General features: G+C 27.3%; 1 protein-coding gene across 2 annotated transcripts in view; it reads left to right on the top strand.

The window, feature by feature from the left end:
• Positions 1–22953, top strand: part of LOC127279662 (solute carrier organic anion transporter family member 74D) — a 67788-nt gene that overhangs the window by 37284 nt on the left and 7551 nt on the right. Inside the window, exons 1-8 of one of the 2 annotated variants that reach the window (XM_051302172.1) lie at positions 1582–1707; positions 8861–9270; positions 9739–10073; positions 11957–12153; positions 12705–12845; positions 13494–13616; positions 20771–20935; positions 21685–21880. In XM_051302172.1, the coding sequence (XP_051158129.1) occupies positions 8941–9270; positions 9739–10073; positions 11957–12153; positions 12705–12845; positions 13494–13616; positions 20771–20935; positions 21685–21880 (1487 nt within the window). In that variant the 5' untranslated portion in view covers positions 1582–1707; positions 8861–8940. Of the gene's footprint in view, positions 1–1581; positions 1708–8860; positions 9271–9738; positions 10074–11956; positions 12154–12704; positions 12846–13493; positions 13617–20770; positions 20936–21684; positions 21881–22953 lie in introns of those variants that run through there. The other variant, XM_051302171.1, reaches the window with a different exon arrangement.

Genomic DNA, 22953 nt, shown 5'->3' with positions numbered 1-22953 from the left:
ATATCCATATCCTAGAATGGTCCCTAGGATATCTTGGGATATCCACAGGATATCCCAAGACCGCTGGTCTGTGGGACATCAACAGGACATCCACAGGATATCCTTAAGACATCCACAAAATATCTATTGGATATTATATCGCAGGATATCCATGGGATATCCTCAGAACGTCCGTGGGATATTCTTAGGATATTCACGGGATGATATACTTTAAAAACAGTATCCTGAGAATATCTTCTTGACATCCAGAAGATATACTGAGAATATCCTGAAAATATCTGTGGGATATCCTGACGATATCTATGGGATATCCTGATGATATCTGTGGGATATCCTGACGATATCTATGGGATCTCTGGAGGACATTTGAGGGCCTGGAAAGCACAACCGACGAAGCGCTCGGACTCAGGCAGTGAGTAGTGGGGATATTGCCAGTTAGGACACAGGCAGCCAGTGAGAGCCAATCAGAGAGTCAGCAGATCAAAATATGGCAATATCCCCACTACTCACTGCCTGAGTCCGAGCGCTTCGTCGGTTGTGCTTTCCAGGCCCTCATTTATGAAAGTCTATAGAGATATCCAGAAGATATCCTCAGACATCCATGGGATATCCAAAGGATATCCAAATCGCCGATTTTTTGGATATTATTAAGAGATCCTTTTGATATCCATAGGACATCCCTAGGATATCTGCGGGATATTATCAATATATCCCAAGATATCTTGTGTTATTAGGGATATTATTTTAATATTAAAATTATTTGAAAAATTGATTTTAATAAAGAAAAATGTATTTATAATTACTTTCCGTGTAAATAATATTTATTTTTCTCTCACTCAGTAATAATTTGCAATTTTTCAACAAAACTGTATAATTAATAAACTTTCCTTTAATCATAAATTGTGTTATAAAATATTTATTTAAATAAACTAGTTATTAATTAGATATATATCGTTGCCAATTACTTATAGGTAAACCTTCGAAGAAAATATAAATATCAATGAGCTTTAAAGTGTCAGTGATTTGTGTCTCTATTAATTGGATATTTGCATTTAACAGCAACACCCAAGAATAAATATTTCATATATATATATATATACATCAAATAACATTAACTTATATATTCAGTGAAAATTCTTAGAATATTGAAAATCTTGCATAGATTCAATCTGACCGACGAGGTCACCATATAGCAAAAGAATTCTTTTCTTCTGATCTTCTAAAGGATATGTTGCGCATAAATCATACACGTGTTCTTCGAGTTTCTCGATTTTATAATGTACCTCATAGTAATTGTTTAAAATTTTTTTTTTTTTTTTTTTTTATTTATTTATAGAAAGATTACAAATATACTTAGGTATAATCTTCTGTTGACGTTGTAATCTTTATTAATTAGTGTCACACTAGAAATATGTTCTGTTAATTATTTTATTGATGTGTATAGTGTGTAAATATTTTTTTTTTTATGAGACACCTCTTTGATTAAAGCAATTAAATTATATTAGTACAAATAAATTAAATCATTTTTTTTATCACAAGTCCAAAATTTATAAGTTTGAATTTTAAAAGTGAAAATAAACTCGAAACTATGATTTAGATACCAGTTACTGTTCAGTTTTCAGTGAGCGCGAGTTCTGAATGCTGGATAATATTTAAAAAAAAAAAAATTGTGAATGGAATATAAAAATGAGCCCTTTTTAAGGACATGTAAATATTACAATTATTATTAATATGATTAAGATTATTATTATTATTATTATTATTATTATTATTATTATTATTATTTAATTATCAATAATTTTACGCGAGTTTTATGGTCTCAAAAATTTTTAGAATATTGAACGGTACGCGGGAACTCATTGTACTCTCTAAATCTGAATTAGTAAAAATGTTTACTAATTTGAATTAGTGACTCACTACTTGCTTTAGAATTAGTTAAATTTTACTAATTTTTAGTAAAAGTTACTAATAATTAGTAAAATTTTACTAATTCAGAAGCAAAAAGTGAGTCACTAATTTAAATTAGTAAACATTTTTACTAATTCAGATTTAGAGAGTATATATGTATATAGAAAGTTAAAAATACAAAAAGAATTGAGTGTTTTTTTTTGAAAAAAAAAATTATAATTTTGCATTCAAGAATAAAATTGAATTTATTCTTAAATAGATGTCAAGCAGAGATTTGCACGCGATTTAATGAAAATTAAATTAAATATAAAACAACCAATATCCATTAGAATGCAATAATCCGGTTTCCTTTTCTTTTGCATGTATAATTTTGTAACTTAGTGATGACATAAGATAGCTGAATGTCTATACATATATACACTAATCCATTTATTAATTTGAAATAATTAGCGCTTAGTCTAATTATAATTTAATTAATTAATAAACTATTAATTAAAAATTATCTATAATAATAGATCATCTACTATCGTGGTTTATAATTAAAATGTTTTAGATATGACTTAAATACAACGAAAACCTATTATTTATTATAATGCTATTATTATATTATTGGCATAAGCATTACAATACCGCGACATCGACCTGCAGGGCCGACGACACGACCTACGTTTGCTGTGTTGCATAATAGACGATTTCATAGCCATTCTACTGCACCTTCACTATATATATATACACAAAATATTTCTAATAATAAATAATAATAACAATTTTCACCCTTTTATGATTTTTTCATTTTTTTTCTATTTGTATTTAATGAAAAACATTTATTTATGGTCCCATAATTATCATCATTATAATTTTTGCTTCCTCATAGAGAAAGCTTTGTACTTGTGACGATTTAACCGATTTTAATAAAATTTGATACAGTTATTATACTCATTGATACCAAGATATAGAGGGATTTTAAGAAATACCGAAAAGAATTTTTTTAGTTCATTTTTTCTTCAAAAAATACGATTTTTGTCATCAAATTTTTTTCCTATTTAAAATGCATCTTAATAAATAAAAAATCGAAACAATCGATATATATATATGTACATTTCATTTAAAATTGCAGAATTAATTCCCAATTTTTGGAATTTAAAAAAAAAATTTAAATTCATGATTTTTATACTTGAAAATTTTAACTTTTTTCACAATTTTTTATTATTAGTAACTAAAAAACTAATTTTTTTCCAGATATGAAAAAAATCGTGTATTACAAATAGGTATTAGATTCGTGTTCAACGTAAATTAAGAATTAATTTTTTGAAAGAAATGTAATGCCGTATAATTTTCTGCAAATATGTTTTTGTTTCTAAAATGAAATATAGAGGGATGAATTTACCTTGTGTTTTTGAGAAAATAATTTATTCGTTTGTAATTTAAGACCTTATATCTATATTTTTTTTAACTTTTATTTTCTTTAAGAAAATTTGATAAAAATCTTCTTTGTTCTCTCTTTTATCTAGATCACCCTTATTTTTTACTTCCTGACTTTTTACCCTTTACTTGAGGTCATTGACACAAAATTTCAGAAAAGCATATTTCATGTCAGAGGGGTAGTAATGTATTCATCAAGGATACTTAGGTTTTTAGGCCGAGCATTGATTAATTTTAATATCGCTCCCCCACGATGTAATCTGAATGAATTTTCTCACGTGTATATGTATATGTATATATATATATATATATATATATATAACCTATCATATAAAACTTTTTTATACTTTGCCTATTTTTTAACGATTTTTTGCTAAACAAAAAAATAAAATATATTCTTGCATTTTTATTGTATTTAATCATTTTTACAAATTAAATAAATGACAAATGATTATGTCTGATTAAAATATGACTAAAGGCACTCTCACACCTTTTTGGCTGCCTGCAGGTTACCATGACAACGCATGTGAGTGAGTGCGACAGAAAATTTAAAAATTTGAATATTCAAATTTTCTGTCTCACTCACACTCGTGCGTTGCCATGGTAACCTGCAGGCAGGCAGGCAGCCAAAAAGGTGTGAGAGTGCCTTAATAGACATAGCCGAATTCACCGCAGGGCCCCCGATTTTCAAGGGCTCGAAACCATTGCTTGCGTAATGGTGGTTTACGCATCTATGTGATTTCACCTTTACTCACACAACACACAAGAAGTACGTTACCCACCCCTGCCTATCTACACTATTTTTTTCTTGAGTTATGACACTATATTGATGACCATAAAGTATTTAATTTAATAGTTCGTAATACTCTTGAAATAAATATATATATTTATTTATTTATTAACGTTTTGAAATGTATATTGTGTTAAATTTTATTATACCTAAATATACTTTTTTGTCCTTTTTTAACACACGTGTTGTCATGGCACCATATGCATTAGAAAAGGACATAAAACTGTAGGCATATCTGTCCACAAGTGTCCATTTGTCATAATTCTCGTCAACTACCGCACCTTGCTCTAGTAAAACTTCAGTGATTTTATTGTTAAAATTAAAAGTTACTAAATTTTAACTAGATCAGGGTACGGTAGTTGACGAGAATTATGACAAATGGCAAGTGGAAATTTTAGCGATTAGGGACAATGGAAACCAACCAAAGCTACAGTCCCATGTCGACGTAAAAGCGTCAGATGAAAGTTTAAACTATTGGGAAAAAAGAGACAAAAAGATTGTCCCCACTCACCATTTGTCATAATTTTCGTCAACTACCGCATCCTGCTCTAGTAAAATCTTAGTGACTTTCTTGTTAAAATTAAAAGTTACTATAAAGTGACTAAATTTTTACTAGAGCAGGGTGCGGTAGTTGACGAGAATTATGACAAATGGTGAGTGGGGATTTTGGCGAATGGGGACAATGAAAACCCCTCAGACGTCTTACGCCGACATGGGACGGCAGCTAATTAAAATTTATTAAGGCTGTTCTACAATATTACATCAGTAATATTTGGTAGGTTTCCATTGTCCCTACTCGCTATTTGTTATAATTCTCGTCAACTACCGTACCCTACTCTAGTAAAAATTTAGTGGCTTTATTATTAAAATTTAAAGTTACTATAAAGTTACTAAATTTATACTAGAGCAGAGTGCTGTAATTGACGAGAATTATGACAAATGGCGAGTGGGGACAATGGAAACCTACCATTTCATACTATTACGTAATTTTATTTTTTGGGAAATTTTCAAAATTACTGTTATAAAGAAAGTATTGTAGAACAACTTAGATTATTTCTATTTCTCTGCAATTTTATAGGAATAAATTTATTTCAAGTTTAGTCCTTAATTATTGTTTTTTCGTGTTGTGTAGCTTTTTTCGAAGTTGTAGGGTAACTTGTTACACGATGGCAATGAGTTATTACTAGACAAAATAGTCTAACTAACCAAGTAACCACGAGACCTCAAATAGGATAGTGAAAGGCCGACCTAGACCAAGTCTCGACCACAATCAAGACAAACTTAACTGTATATATATATATATGTTTACATATGTTGTGCTGAGATATTATTCATCTATATATATATATACATACAAATGTGTCTTTATATACAAACTTATATTGCCTATGTGTGTGGTACATCTTCTCTCCATTAGACTGTGTAAATGCTCTTGATCTCAGATGTTTACAGACATAAATAGCTCCTCATTACTGTTTAAAGTCAGATGATACATGTGTTTTCATCTCACTTTCATTGAGGCGTATTTAATCCCATTAGGGAAATCATTCTATTAATTTCATTATAGTTATTAAATAATTTTCGAAATATTAAATTTTTGTCCGTACGAAAAAAATAATACAGAATTTGATTTATTTTCTCTCTCTCTCTCAATATCACAAATAAAAATTTGTTTGACAATAATAAGAAGAGCAAAAAATAATTATTTGTAAATAATATTCATTTTGACAAAGTATGAAAATAAAATATGTTTATAGAAAATTCATATTTTCAAATAGGAAAATAATTGTTAATTTTTTTGAAGAAATCTCATTAAAAACAAAAAAAAAGTAATGATTTTTACATAAACTAAAAATTTTATCGCAAAAATTGTCATTTGTTTTCAATTTCATTTTAACGTTAATTTATTCGCTATTGCCCTCTTTAAGTTGAAGCGAAAGCTAATTCTTATTTTTATATATATATATACGAGAAGATCGTCTTCTTCGTGCATCCTACACTCTGTACCGTCATTTAATACTTGTAAGTCGTTCAACAGGTTTCTCCAGTTTCTCAAAAATAAGCATTACATCCAAGAAAGTAAAAATTTTTTTTAATAGGTCAAAAGTCTTTTATATATTTATTATTTAGAAAGAAATCTTACAAACAATAATATATTCGTTTATCATTAAAAATATGTGCAAAATTTTTATATATGCACTTACTATATCATTTTTATATTAATATATAAAATATATAAGTAAATAAAATCCCTCTTTTAAATTATTGAAGTGTAAAATTTGAGTTTTAATTTTGAAAATATAGTAACGGGTACAGTGACCAACATCCTGGGCATACTTTCAACTTTAAATGACATTTTATCGGAATTTATTAAAGATTTAGTTATAAAATAAATTTCAAATAAAAGATTTGGATTAAAATTTATAGTACATAAGTTTAAAATTTTAAAAAAACACTTTGATAAGAGTTTAGAATATTAATTTTAAAATGTATGGTATGAACACAGTGAACGACACCCTTTAAAAAAATAAAAAATATTTAAACTATCCAGTGGGCAAAAAACCACGTTCGTTCTAAAAACGTTTTTAGAACGTTTCATGTCCGCCAAATAATGTTCTGGAACATTTTAAGAACATGGATGTTGAAATAATGTTCCAGAACATTATTTGGCGGACATGAATCGTTCTAAAAACGTCCTTAAAACGTTTTTAGAACGAACATGGTTTTTTGCCCACTGTGTACTATTTAAATAACATGATATTTATTAATATTATCACAAATTTTATTATTCAGATTTAATGTACAAAAAAAGTTGCTTTTAAAATATAATTATTTAACAATTTCTTTATATTTATAAAATTTGCAATGAATAAAGCAAATTTTTTGAGGTTAGTTTTCTAGAAAGTAAAATATTGAGGAAAATATAAACATATAAAATTTTGTGTCAACTGTATCAGTTTCTAAATATCGTATATTAATTAATTTACTAGTGATATTTAATTCAATATTATTATTTTTATAGTTATTATCGTATTTAATAGCAGGTGCCGTCCACTATCAGGGTGTTGGCCACTATGTACCTTTTAGCCTACTTCTAACTGTAGTATTGGGAACGGTGGTCTAGTAACAATCTAGTAACTTTGACCCATTCTCTCCCTCCATTTTGTTTTTCTACTCTTTCTAACCTATTAATTGAAGAGAGACAAAGAAAGAAAATGGAGGGAGAGAATGGGTCCCCACCAGATGGCGTATTGCAGTTTAGCCGATCCCAATAGTCTATAATATTCGGAATTTTTTAATAATCAAAAACATTTTATTTCTATATAGTTAATAATTTATTGCGCTGAAGTATATAACTTTAAAAATAATAGAGACATAGGTATTTGTTTTATAATTATTATACATATAATAAAAGTGGAAAAAAATTTCGTTATATTTTAGCAATTTTTTAATATTTAATTTTTAGATATAATGTAATAAAATTATAAAAAATGATATTCACATTTTATAAAAAAAATATATATTCTTTTGTTTCAACTATAAAATTTCTTATTTTATACTCTATGGCAATAATCTAATTATTGTACTTTCATTTGACTCCATTAAGTTAATTTTTTTTGTACCGAGTCAGAATCACTTTCATTGTTAGTGAAAATAGTTGCAAACCTCATGCACTGCAACGTTAGTAGAACGAGGAAAGTCGGATGCCAATGAAAGTGAGAGGACCTCTTATTCTACTTCTCATTCTCTTTTATATAATAATCATAATGCTGAAAATAATAACATATTTTTATTAAGAAATTATTAATTCCTTTTTTTCTTGTTTATTTTCTATTCTAATTAGAGTCGCTCAATGCATAAAAACTTAAAAATCAAAGTCAAACTGTTTCAGTTTTTTGTCTCGCATTTGAAAAAAAACAGACTTAAAAATCATACAAAATTTTTCTCTTATTCCTTATTATGACTCCTATAACAGAAATTCACTTGAATTTTTGATTTTTGTCAATTTGGTTAATAATGGCAAGCTGTCCTCATTTACCCTGAGTTTTCAAATTTTTGGGGTAAATGAGGACAGCTTGTCATTATTAACCAAATTAACAAAAATCAAAAATTCAAGTGAATTTCTGTTATGGGAGTCATAAGGAATAAGAAAAAAATTTTGTATGATTTTTAAGTCCGTTTTTTTCAAATGCGAGACAAAATACTGAAATAAAAAAAAAATAAAAAAATTTCAATTGGTTCAACTATTATATATCTACTACAATTTTTTTTTCAAGTTTTTTCATCCCTTAATACAGTAATATACTTAAGAAAACTTTTTTCTTAAAACTTTCTTAGAAACTATGCTGTCCCCATTTACCCCAAATTTTATGTTTTCTAAATTTTGGGGTAAATGGGGACAGTCAGTTTCATGCGTTTAAAGCTTATCTAAATTTTTTTCTTCTGCATAAAATTAATCCCGGGAACGTAAATAACAACTTAAAAAAAATAAACCCGCAAATATTACCTTTTATAAAGGAAGAAACTTACGTAATTTGTGAAAAATAGCGTTTTTCTCCCCATTTACCCCAACTGACCCTATACCGGATAATAAAAATCTTTTTGTTACATAATTTCTTATAAAATTATCTTTTTTTAAAATTTATTTAATGTAATATTAATATTAATTTAATTTAAATTTTTAATAAAATAATTTATATTAATAAATTTCTATAACAATCGATTATGTTTTTGTTGTAGATTAATTGGACAAGTTTTATCAATTACACGAGAGATTAGTACAAGTTGGTGTATAAATCTGTAAGGATATATCAATAAACATGGTGATGGCTGTTGACGATTCGCAAATGTTATCAAATGGTACAACAGACGCCATGACGATCATCCCTCCCAATGGAAAGTTACCAAATGATAATGGCGTGATTTGTATTAATCACAATGGTAACAGTAAAATTTCCAATGGCAAATCACATGATCTAGGGGTTGTGGAAAATGGCAAAACAATCATTCCAATGAATGAGAAACCAGCAAGTTTTCCCGCTGATTTTATTGATGACGAAGTATCATGTGGTTGGGGTCTTTTGCGACCTCAATGGCTGCAAGCTTTTGCCACTAAACAAGCCTTTTTAGCCATTTTCTGTCTTACTTGGGTAAGTTTTTAATTGGCTAATAATTTTTTTTTTTAAAGGAGTATTTTAATGTGGCGTGTACAGCCACAGCTCAGCTATCTACGTAGGGTCGTTATGGTAACGTATAAGAGTGAGAGAGATAAGAACATTCTTTATTTCTCTCACTCTTATACGTTACCATGACGACCCTACTTAGATAGCTGAGTCGGTAAAATAAATATCTGCGCAAAATTATCATCTTAGAGAAGATGACGTCAAATTAAAATACTATAATTTCCTTATTTATTTTCTTGATGTAATTTTTTCTAATTCTTATAATTATTTATTTACGAGATAATTATTTACAACACAATTAACACGTAATATTACGGATTTTCCATGTAATATTACTATTTGCTTTTCTATATTAAAAAGCTCATTTACAATGTTAAATAAATAATTTAAACAATTAAATTTTACATTAATTGAAATAACGGAACTTTTTAACAGGTGTTACAAGGAATGTTCTATACGTACTTTGTTTCTGTGATTACAACAATTGAAAAACTCTTTCAAATTCAATCGAAAACAACGGGAATAATAATGTCGGCTACGGAAATTGGACAAATCGGATCGTCCTTGCTTTTGACGTATTACGGAGGTCAGGGTCATCGACCGAAATGGATAGCTTGGGGTATGACCCTCATTGCTGCGAGTGCTTTAACCTGTTCGATGCCACACTTTATTTTTGGCGAACAAATTTTGCACGTTCACCTTTCGACTGATTCTGATACGTCTCTTAATCTCTGCAAATTTAACGAGAATTTCGACAACAAAACAGTGTCGTGAGTCATTTTTTAAATTATAATTATTTTTTCTTTGGTTTCCTTTTCGACGACAAACAAAAAGGCTTACAATGAATAATAACGATTGTATATGGACGATTCTCCAAAAAGAGTGAAGGGAATTATGTTCTAAAAATTATTAGTTAGAATTGCCATTTTATGGAATTTCATTTGTCATAATTATTTTTGAGCCGAAATTTTATTTGTTCGAATTAGTATTTTGCAAGAATTTTCATCAAAACGATTTTCTATATTACAGAATTTTTATATAACCGAAAATTCACATCACAGAATTTATATTTGCTCAAATTTTCATTTAACATAATAGGCATTTTAAATAATTTTTATTGGGTGAAATTTCATTGCATAGAATTTTCTTTGAATTTTCATTTGTTCGAATTATTATTTGTTATAATTACCATGTAACCGATTTTTCATACTACAGAATTTTTAATTAACCGAAAAATTATTTAACAGAATTTCTAATTGGGTTCTAGTCTTCTTGGATAGAATTTTCATTTGTCCGAAATTGCAAATAGCCGAACGAACAATCGATAGAAAGATTTCGGCGGGATTTTTAAAATCAACAAATCACAATTTTATGGATAATTTTTGATTGGTTGATTTTAAAAATCCCGCCGAAATCTATCTGTCGATTGTTTGTTCGGTCATTTGCAATTTCGGACAAAAGAAAATTCTGTTAATTAGAAATTCTGTTGAATAATTTTTCGGTTAAGTAAAAATTCTCTAGTATGAAAAATCGGTTATATGGAAATTATAACAAAATTAATAATTTGAACAAATGAAAATTCATTTGAAGGAAAATTCTATGCAATGAAATTCTACCCAATAAAAATTCTTTAAAATGCCTATTATGTTAAATGAAAATTCAAGCAAATAAAAATTCGAACAAATAAAAATTCTGTAAAGTGAATTTTCGGTTATATAAAAATTCTTTAATATAGAAAATCGATTTGATGAAAATTTTTGCAAAATACTAATTCTAACAAATAAAAATTCGGTACAAAAATAATTATGACAAATGAAATTTAATAAAATAACAAAGAGAATGCTGTTTGAATCGTTAAAATCTGTTAAATAATTTTTCTGAAATTAATTTTTTTAAAAAAAGTGTAAAAAAATTTTTTGATTGTTAATAGCAATAACAAAAAAATTTTTTCTGAAAGAAAGTTGACCACAATGAACTTGCAATTTTTTGGTAGTCTGAATTACAATTTTCATGCATAAATTAATTATACTGGTATATTATCATTTGAAACAATGAAAAAATATTTCACTCACATATTGAATTGGAGTCTGAAAATCAACTAAAAAAAAAAAAAATAATTTAAAAACCAGTATTAGATATAATTATTGTGTAAAAAAATATATTTCAGTTTTTTAAAAACTATTGGAAATAGCAATTTTTTTAAAACAAAATTAATTTTTAAATACCACATTCCGAAACAAAAAAAAACTGTTTTTTGTTTCTAAATTTGTCAACTGGATGACGAGAAATTTTTTTTCTATTTAAGACACAGCTATAACTTTCAATTATTTATTACTTTAACAAAAAATTACTTTTTCGTCTAATATTTTAAGAAACTTATTTTGATTACAGTAAAAGTAAAATATTACCATTTTTCTTTTTACATCGAACAGCATTTAAATAAAAAAACACATGAATTACTTTAACGCAAATAATTAAGGTCAAGATCGAAATAATTCCCGTATTTATTTATTTAATACTTTATCCTCGTCCTTGGATTGCTATTGTCATTATTATTATTATTATTATTATTATATTTCGCAGCCTTTTATTTAGAAACAAAATATTAAGTTTTCAATAAGTAAATTTGCAAAAATTATTTATTTTTTTTTAGATATACAGATACCGACGAGTATTGCGAGGGTGAATTTCTCACTGAAAAACGAATCCAGAATAAAATTACAACTGTGGTTTTGGCAATATTTTTTGTATCCTTGTTAGGTGTTGGAATGGGCCAAACTGCTGTTAATACTCTGGGTATACCTTACATTGATGACAACGTTGCCAGTCGAGAAAGTCCTCTTTATTTTGGTAATAAACGTATTATTATTACAGTCTTTAAAAAAAAAATAATTATAACTACCATCAACAGGGGCTATTATACTCAAAAAAAATAACGCTACTTTTTGAATCAGTGCTTCATAAAAATTTAGAATTTAAATTTAAAAAAATTTCAACTCTTGTGTTGTTGTGGACATACGTTTGAAAAATTTTTTTTTATCAGAATTATAGAAATTTAAAGTGGTGAGATTATAATAGTCCCGCGGTTGAGGCTGTTATACTCATCAAAGTTTGTTTATTTCTACAATATTCTTAACATTTTTTTATACACCTTTAGCTATATGAAATTTTTCTGCAGATAGTCGCTAGATGACGATAAAAAAAATTTTAATAACAATTGTTTAATTTTGAAAGTTAAACATTGAAATTTTACTAAAATCAAAACAATTTTAATATTTTATTGATTAAAAACTAGCGATGAGTATAATAGCCCCTGGTTGAGTAGAATAGCCCCGATTGACGATATAAGTAAATACAACTTTCAAAAGGATTATTTTATTTAAAGTTTTATTTATTATTAGCGATTACAATTGGTGTAAGGATTCTGGGGCCCACATTTGGTTTCATTTTGGGTTCAATGTGTACCAGAATTTACACGGATTTGTCCGTTGATCCTCCAATGACTCCCACTGATCCGAGATGGGTGGGTGCATGGTGGCTCGGTAAGTTTCATTGTTATTAATATATATATTATTGTTATTGTTATGTAGAGTCAAAGAAACATTTATTTGAATTAAATAACAAATTTCTTTAAAATGAAGATAATTTTTTTTTGAATCAAAGATAATTTGTTTGAAACAAATAAATTTTCTTTGAATCAAAGAAAAATTTGTCAAAGAAATTGATTTCTTTGAATCAAAAAAAATGTTTTTTCTCGGTGTGATTCAAAATACTTCAAAATTTCTTTTCTTTTAAAGGCGATGAAAAATTTTTTTAATTTAAAAATTTTTATCTTTTAATCAAAAAGTGAGTTTAAAGAAACGATTTCTTTGTTTTAAAGAAATTTTTTTTCTATAGGGTGTATTAATTTTGAAGATTAGATTAATTTTAACTTCAAAAATTGATAAATCTATTTTCCTTCATTTAATGAATTTTTAATAAAATTATAATATTAAAAGTAATATAGAAAAACAAACAAACATCGGGGTTTTCCGCTTTACGTATAGAATGCCCCTATTAGATTAATAACATTCCTTTTGAAAGAAAAAAGATATATGAAAACTTTACTCTTTAAATTTTATACAATGCAAATAAAATATTTGTTACTTAAAAATTTGGTGTTAATTGCATTTTCATTAAAACATTTACAGGTTCGTTACTTATAGCTGGTATGATGATACTTGCCAGTATTATAATGTTTGCCTTTCCCACAAGATTACCCTCGAGCAAACCACAACCGAAAAAAACGGACACTACAAAACCAAGTCTTAAAGGTAAAGAAAAAAAATTAGGAAATATTTATAATATAAATATGACATATTTTATCAAACGCCTTTTTATTCGAATTTCTATATTAAATACACAAAATAATCATACTTTTATAATTTCATTTTTATTAACATCAATATTATAAAATATTATTGGTATTATTAAATTTTTTTTACGCAATATGTATTAATTAGCCCGTTGAATAATAAAGATAGTCAATTTTTTTTAATACATAATAATTCTTATAAAATATTTTTCTAAACACAATTATCGTAATTGTGACATATATATTTAATAAGCTATAAAGCTTTATTACAATTTTGAAATTATAATATAATATATATACATGTGAGAAAAAAACTTTATTTGTTTTATAAAACTATATTTAATTTCATAATTTTGTCAATATACTTTTTTATAATTTATTTGTTCTGCTCGTAAATAAAACGAGAAACAATTGAAAAGTAAATTATTACTCAGTTATATAGTAAATATGAATAATAAAAGTTTTATCGTTTAATTACAAGTTAAATAACTTCAGTTAAATTATTTACTATACATTCTAAAGAACACGTGCTATCATAAATATTAGACAAATATATGTTTTAACTTAATACATTTTTTTACAGTGAAAAAAAAATTTGACTCAAAATATCGGTTACTTGGATATATTACTAAATAAATATTTATTTAAACTAAATAATTTTTATTTGAATCAAATAAATTGTGTTTAAATCAATAATTTATTCTGTATTTAAAATAAATACCTTGACACAAATAATAATTATTTGATACAAATAAATTTTTATTTAATAATAAAGTAACTGATTATTTAAATTAAATAATTTTTTTTTCAATGTAGACACCGATAATGTTTTGAATTAAAAATATTTTTACTTTAATTTTTTCAAATATTTACACAGTTTTCTTGTGTGTATCAAATTGATACAAGAATTAAGATCAACTCATGCAACGTTTTGATTCGATATAAGGTATCAAAATTGATCCAAATATTTGGATCATTTTCAAGAAATGATCCAGAGTATGGGATCATTTTTTGATACCTGAATTGGTATCAAAGTATAACTGTCATGGCTGGCATGCTCTTATTGACAAGTTTATTAATTAATTTATTCACTGCACTGAACATTCAGATATTAAAAATACTTTTATTATATGAATTTTAAGAAAGAGAGAAGCGAAAAATTATAAATTGCGAGCAATTAAATAAGAAAAAATTTATTTCGAAATAAAATTAAATACACTAACTTTTATTTATGTTTATCACATAAGGTTTAAGTTAAGTTCACAATCACAATACTTGAAAATTTTTAATTATTTTTATGGTTCGAATAATTGAAGAGCTCCACGGAATAACGATCCATGGCACAATTGAAAAGTTTGGTTATGAGCTTTCAAAAAACGTAAATTTTCATAAAATTGGTAATAAGTATATGTAAACTGTTATTTATTACACGCTTAGTAACTATTACTAATTCTATTAGTAATAATAATTAGCTTACAGTTGTTATCAATTTAATGAAAATTTATGTTTTTTGAAAGCCCATAACCAAACTTTTCAATTGTGCCATATATCGTTATTCCGTGGAGCTCTTCAATTATCAATAATTTATTTATTATAAATGAACAAAATTTAAGCAATACACGCTTGATAAATATTTCTAATGCGTTGTCAATTAATGCAATTAATAATTTCCTATTACACAACATCATAATCGACATATATGACATTTGTAAACAAACAGGGTTGGAAAACAAGAGCCCAAAATATATTTGTCCAAAGCGAATTTCAATCCTACCCAACTCTGCTTTGGACGAACTTTGGTAGGATTGAAATTCGCTTTGGACAAATATATTTTGGGCTCTTGTTTTCCAACCCTGTTTGTTTACAAATGTCATATATGTCGATTATGATATTGTGTAATAGGAAATTATTAATTGTCAACGCATTAGAAATATTTATCAAGCGTGCATTGCTTAAATTTTGTTCATTTATAATAAATAAATTATTGATAATTATTTAAACCATAAAAATAATTAAAAATTTTCAAGTGTTGTGATTGTGAAATTAACTTAAATCTTATGTGATAAATATAAATAAAGGTTAGTATATTTCATTTTATTTCGAAATAAATTTTTTCTTATTTAATTGCTCGCAATTTATAAGTTTTCGCTTCTCTCTTTCTTAAAATTCATAATAAAAGTATTTTTAATATCTGAATATTCAGTGCAGTGAATAAATTAATTAATAAACTTGTCAATAAGAGCATGCCAGCCATGACAGTTATACTTTGATACCAATTCAGCTATCAAAAAATGATCCCATATTCTGGATCATTTCTTGAAAATGATTCAAATATTTGGATCAATTTGATACCTTATATCGAATCAAAACGTTGCATTCCAAAATGATACCATTACGTTTACAGTGTACTTGATCCAAATAAATTGTAGGCGTATAAATAATGAATTTTCAAATGGAAAAAAAAGAATTAAACAAACCTTTTTTTGAAAATTATTCTCTCTAAATCTGAATTAGTAGTTTTCTACTAATGAAAGAGTGCGTATTCATTTACCAATTGAATTAGTAACAGTTTTGACTAATTTTTAGTAAAAAAACTACTAATTGCTAGTAGAAAACTACTAATTTATGGAGTAAATCGTGTTTTTTACTAGTTCAAATTAGTAAGCCGATTTACTTAATGAATTAGTAGTTTTCTACTAGCAATTAGTATTTTTTTTACTAAAAATTAGTCAAAACTATTACTAATTCAATTGGTAAACAAATACGCACTCTTTCATTAGTAGAAAACTACCAATTCAGATTTAGAGAGTAGTTTAGTTGACTCAACTAATAATTATATCTAATACAAATATTATATTTAAAAAGTTTTTTCTCAGTATATTATTTATCGATAAATTATATTTAAAAAAAAGCAGTTGCCATATATGTATTTCAATGTGGATATGAGATCACAAAAAGGCAAATGATGTTAAATCATTTTGGGACTATTCTATACAGGTGTAAAAATATAACTATATAAACGAATGAGTAGGAAGAACGTCGTATATGTATATAAACGAGAGAATGTGTATATATCGATGATAATAATACTGACCGACTATGTGCGTGAGGTAGGGCAAGTTCATGGTCATATTATGTGTTGAACTGAAGTTACTCATGTGTGCGAGGGAGACCTATCTCAGCTGTTCTGTTGGAAGTCTCAACACAACATTTATACAGGGTGTATCTCTAACGGACTCAGCCGCACTCGAATGACTTTTACTACTTAACTCACTTTCGTTTATCGCGTAATCGTTTAGATAACTTCTAACAGTTGTAAATTAACTGAATTTCAAATTTAAATAAAAACAATTTTTCATCAGTGAGAAAAATTTACAATTATTCATTGTTAATTATTTATTTACTAATGCATTTTATTTTTTTTTTTTTTTTAATTATTATTATTCATTTTCGTTTACTTTTTTTACAACAAATAAGACAGTTAAGAAAATTACACGAATCTCTCTCTTTTTATCAAAATACAATTATCTAAACCATTTAAAATAGAAATTTGGTGAAGAAAATGCAAAATTAAAAAAAAATTCATAACATTTTTGTTTTGATTTCTATCGATAAATGCATGGCAAATTTTTACTGAAAATGATATTAGAAATCTTAATACAGTGGAACCTCGATTATCCGAACTAATCTAGGCAAGGCCGGGTTCGGATAATCGAAAATTCGGATAATAGAGATTTTAATTTTTTTTTATAATTAAAGTAAAAAAATGTACAGTTGAACTATTTATTTAACTTATTACATATGTTTTTAAATATACATAAGTACACGGAAAAAAAGAAAAAGTAATTTTTACTACTTTCATAGTAAAATGGGATCTGTCCGAAGTTTCTGCGCATCTATGGCAACTTTTACTCCAAAAATAGTAAAATTTGCTCCAGAAATAGTAAAATTTACTCCAGAAATAGTAAAAATTATTACAAAAATAGTAAATTTTACTATTTTTTGAGTAAAAGTTGCCAGAGATGCGCAGAAACTTCGGACAGGTCCAATTTTACTATGAAAGTAGTAAAAATTACTTTTTCTTTTTTTCCGTGTATATAAATATATGTAAATATATATTAATTAATAATATGTATATTAAAAACTCAGAAAATTCGGAAATTTTTAAGATTTTTTTGGCATAAATTTGCCAAAATGTCCCGCGAAAATATGAATGATAAAATAAATAGAGAAAATAAAATTTAAAATTCGGGAGACCAAAAAATAGTTCGGATAATAGAAGTTCGGATAAAATGTTTTTCGGTTCGGATAATAGAGGGTCCGGATAATAGATGTTCGGATAATCGAGGTTCCACTGTATAACAATATATCGATTTGAACATATCTGTAAAAAAAGATTTTAATTTGACTATTTCAATGTAAATTTGCCCTACTGTGTCATAGTTTTTTTTCCTCGCATACACTATATGTAATTTTATAGACTAGTGTAAAGTTACATTTTTTGGTATAGATGATAATTTTTTTGAATTTTTTTAATGTACATATATAGTAAAGATGTTAATTGGTTTTTGGTTAAATCCACATTTTATTTTTAAAATTCATAATTATATGAACTTTCGCCCGTCAACGTCGGGCCACATCAGATTTAAATACTGGAATTAAATTTACATTTTTAAATATTGTTATAAAAATAAAAATTAAATTAGATTGACAAACATAACCTCAAACTCAAAATAATATTTTTGATATAATTATTAATTTTGTTTATTTTAAATTATTAAATGAGGATGGAAATCCATATTGGTGAGTTTGAGATTATGTTTGTCAATGTAATTTAATTTTTATTTTTATAACAATATTTAAAAATGTAAATTTAATTCCAGTATTTAAATCTGATGAGGCCCGACGTTGACGTGCAAAAGTGCGCTAAAAATCCCAATTCGGAAACGGCCTTAGCCATTTGTCGTAATTCTGAGTCAACTACCGCACCCTGCTCATGTTTTAGTAAAAATTTAGTGACTTTAGAGCAGAGATGGGTAAAAATGCTTTTCTGGAGGTTTTCTACGTATAATACATAAATGACGTATTATACGTATACTGTAGAAAACCAGGTTTTAGACATTGTAGCTGCATCAATGGCAACATAACCTCTTTTTGTTATTTACTTTCTGGTTTATTGTTGGTAAATAAGTATTAATTAATAAATAAACTATTTAAATATTGGTCAATTGAGAACTTTCAGTTGAGTCAAATAATATTATCTTATTTGCAATAATTTTGTAAAAAATTTTAACATTTTAAATGTGCTTTCGTTCCTAATTTAGAAGAGAAATACTAATATAATTTAAATTTTATCATAGCATCGATAATTAATGTTTGCCAATGTCAGAACTTTTGAAAATTGGAAATTCGAAAGAAGCAGATTTAAGGCGCTTGTATACCTCACCGATCCCGAGTATTCTATCGTCGTGCAGCATTGAAGTAAAAGAGACAAAAGACCATTGTGTCTCTTTTACTCTAAGGCTTCAGTCCCATGGCAGCGTCTTGCGTTGCGTTTTGTCACTAGACCCTGAGTGTAAACATAGCAAACATATATCTGCATCTCTTTTACACTCATGGTCTAGTGACAAAACGCAACGCAAAACGCTGCCATGGGACTGCAGCCTAATGGTACACGACGGAAGTATACTCGGGATCGATGAGGTATACAAGCGCCTTTAGGGTTATGTTTCTCAAAATTAGCCTTATGTATAATACACATGTAAAAAAACTCACGTATAATACGTGTATATTATACGTAAAATACCTTGTATTATACTCGAGGTTTTCTATATACCCATCTCTGCTTTATAGTAACTTTTAATTTTAACTAGAATGTTACTAAATTTTTACTAGAGCAGGGTGCGGTAGTTAATCCAGAATTATGACAAATGGCTAATAAGAACTTTGGCCATTGTGGACATTGTCATCTTTCCGTACATTATTGTAAGGGTTAAATCACATAGAGGCGTAAAGCGTGAAATTTTGTAACTAGATAATTTCGTTTTATGTTATTGAAAACTATTAATCAGTGAGTTATTTAACTTTCTATATGGAGGAATGTAACATAAACCTGTATATATCACTCTCATAATAATTTATATCTACAATAAATTATAGAGTATTTCGAAGCGAAATCGATGAAATTGAAAACTTGAAAGAAAAGAATATTTTTATTATTTATTAACCAAAAATATTATATGATTATATAATGTTTTTTTAATATATATACTTCGTAAAGTATAAGAAAGTTATTATTATTCTAAGAGTATGTGGGCAAAGAACGTTATTTTGTGGTTTGAAACTTTCTCTGAAATAAAAAATGATTTCGGGTTAAAATTTTGGAGAAATGATTTTGTTTGTTACAAGGAATCTCGCTGTTCTACTCATTTACCATAACTTAACGCAAAAATAATAAAAATAAAGCAATAAATAGTAAAATAATGTATTATATCATAGTTCATTCAGAGGCCGCACTTGCTCGAATTGGCGCTGTTTACTGAAGCACTGACACACTCAAGCAACGTCTGTGTATGCGCCGCCATGTTTCTTTTCATTTTCGTTTAAAAATTACACTTTTTAAACTTCATTTTTTTATAATTTAATGCAAAATTATGTATTTTTCGGAGAACAGCGAGATTCCTTGTACCCTAATCTATCATCCCTTAAAATTATAGATAAAATTTTTTTTTCATTTTAGAGTAAGATGTATACTACCAAAAAACATTTTCCCATACTTGGTCACGTGGGAGGTTCCCACATACCCTTAAACAAAATTGTGTTTTAGAAAAATATTTAATAACTTTATTATAATAAAAAAATAATTGATTTCAACGTTTGATAAAATTTAAATATCATTGTAAAAATAATAAAGTTAAGCAAATACCCCACACAGCACCCAAAATTCCCTGAAACTTGACAGAGCTTCACACGGCGAGGTGAGGAAACTTCAGTGGCAAGGTTAATACAAGTTTGTGTCGATGTTTAAGTTTCAAGTTTCAGGGAATTTTAGGTGCTGTGTGGGACAGTTTATAGGGGGAAATACTAAAAGTAAATGTTAATTTTTTTTTCTAGACTTCCCTAAAGCGATGAAGAGGTTGCTGGGAAATGACATCTTAATTTTTAGAACAGCTAGTAGTGTGCTTCATATTTTGCCAATTGCAGGACTTTATACTTTCCTGCCGAAATACCTTGAAAGCCAGTTTCGTTTACCAGCTTATCATGCCAATATGGTTTCCGGTAATTATGAAAAACGAAATTTTATTTCTATGAAATATTGAGAGGCATGAATAATTTCCCACATTAGACCTGTCGGAATTTTTGTGCTGCCTATAATATTAAAAATTATCGAATTTTCATTTAGCAAAATTTTACGTCGAATTTACATTTGATAAAACTTTTACATATACTTTTACATTTCAGTGGGAATTTTAAAATCCACCTCCATGAAGTTGGCGTCGACGCTCAGTGCCGAAAATTGTTTTTTACAGAATCAAAAATGTCAAATTATTTTTTTTTAAAAAGATTTTCAATCCAAATAATGCCTTGAGAAATAATTTTCAAGGTATTATGTAGACCCAAAACCGTTTTAAAAATGATTTAATATTTTTGGTCCCGTGAAAAATAAATTTCGACGCTGAGCGTCGACGCCAACTTCATGGAGGTTAAAATCCACCAATCACAAATTTCTTAATATTTTTTGATAGGTTGATTTTAAAACTCCCGCTGAAATGTTTGCCCGGGTGTATGATCTGATATGTGAAAGTTCTATCAAATGAAAATTCGAAGTTGTAACAATTCTATCATGTGACAATTTCGGACAAATGAAAGTTCGGTCAAACGGAGTTTCGGTAAAATAGAAATTCTTTTCGGTAGGAATAATCACGTTATAAAATTCTGCTAAATAGAAATTTGATAATTTTTAATTAGTTTTTATACGTAATAATTTTACAACGTTTAAAGTTTTTTTTTTTGAAACCTATTAACAGGTATTGGAGGAATTCTAGTGATGGGTTTGGGTATCACAATTAGTGGAATCTTCATTTTAAGGTTTAAGCCAAGTGCACGATTTGTTGCTGGCTGGATTGCCTTTACAGCCATTGCCTATGCAATTGGAATGGGCATTCTTATGTTTGTTGGATGTACAATGGATGATTTTGCAGGTCTTCAGAAAAATACATATGGGTAAGTGGCTCATGAAATACACGGAGAAAAATTGAAAAACGAATAAAGTAACTTTTACTACTTTAAAAGTAAAATTGGGCCTGTCCGAAGTTTCTGCGCATCTCTGGCAACTTTTACTCGAAAAATAGTAAAATTGACTATTTCTGTAGTAAATTTTACTGTTTCCGTAGTAATTTTTACTATTTCTGAAGTAAATTTTACTATTTTTGGAGTAAAAGTTGCCAGAGATGCGCAGAAACTTCGGACAGGTCCAATTTTACTTTTAAAGTAGTAAAAGTTACTTTTTCTTTTTTTCCGTGTACAATATATTAAAAAACATTTTAAAAAAATGTATTTTAATTTATTCTAATTTCTATAATGAAACAAAAATAAATCAGTTTTGAATTTTGATAACAATATATATTTACCCAGATAGCACGTAAGCTTGCAGCAAACTTGCGGCAAGCTTACTGCAAGCTTTACATGTCCCATCTGACCCAAGCATGCATGGTAAGCTTACCGAAAGATTGCAGTGTAAAGTTACTGCAAGATTGCACAATAACATTATCGCAAGATTGATCAGTAAGCTTGCACGGTAAGCTTGTAGTAAGGTTGCTAAATAACCTTGCTTTGAACCTAAAAAATTTTTTTTTTAATGTTTCGTCAAATTTATATAATTTTATAAAGGTACCCAAGAAGTACGTAATATATCCTCAATATCAAGGTAATATTACACGTGAGATTCGTAATATAACGCTGTAATATTACAGTAATCTTACAGTGATCTTAAAATGTCCGCCTCAAGGTAATATTACCGGGAATATTACTGTAATATTAACGGTAATATTACAGTAATATTACAGACTGATTTGAGTTATTCATAAAGCATAAAAAACGTAAATATATTATAAGTCAAATTGGCTTGTTGGTAAAACTCTGGACTCGTGTGCTTTGAGTTCGGGGTTCGATTCCCTGGATGGGTAGATTTTTTTCGTAAAGAAATGTTCCCATAATATTACTGTAATATTCTCTTGTAATATTACCTTAATATTACGGTATAATATTACTGCAACATTACTGTAATATTACCTTAA

The sequence above is a fragment of the Leptopilina boulardi genome, unplaced genomic scaffold (assembly GCF_019393585.1).
Source record: "Leptopilina boulardi isolate dan_hultmark-lab unplaced genomic scaffold, ZJU_Lbou_2.1 LbouV2_221, whole genome shotgun sequence".
Taxonomy (NCBI): Eukaryota; Metazoa; Arthropoda; class Insecta; order Hymenoptera; family Figitidae; genus Leptopilina; species Leptopilina boulardi.
The sequence above is the reverse complement of the archived record's forward strand: the minus strand, read 5'-3'. Positions and strand labels throughout refer to the sequence as shown.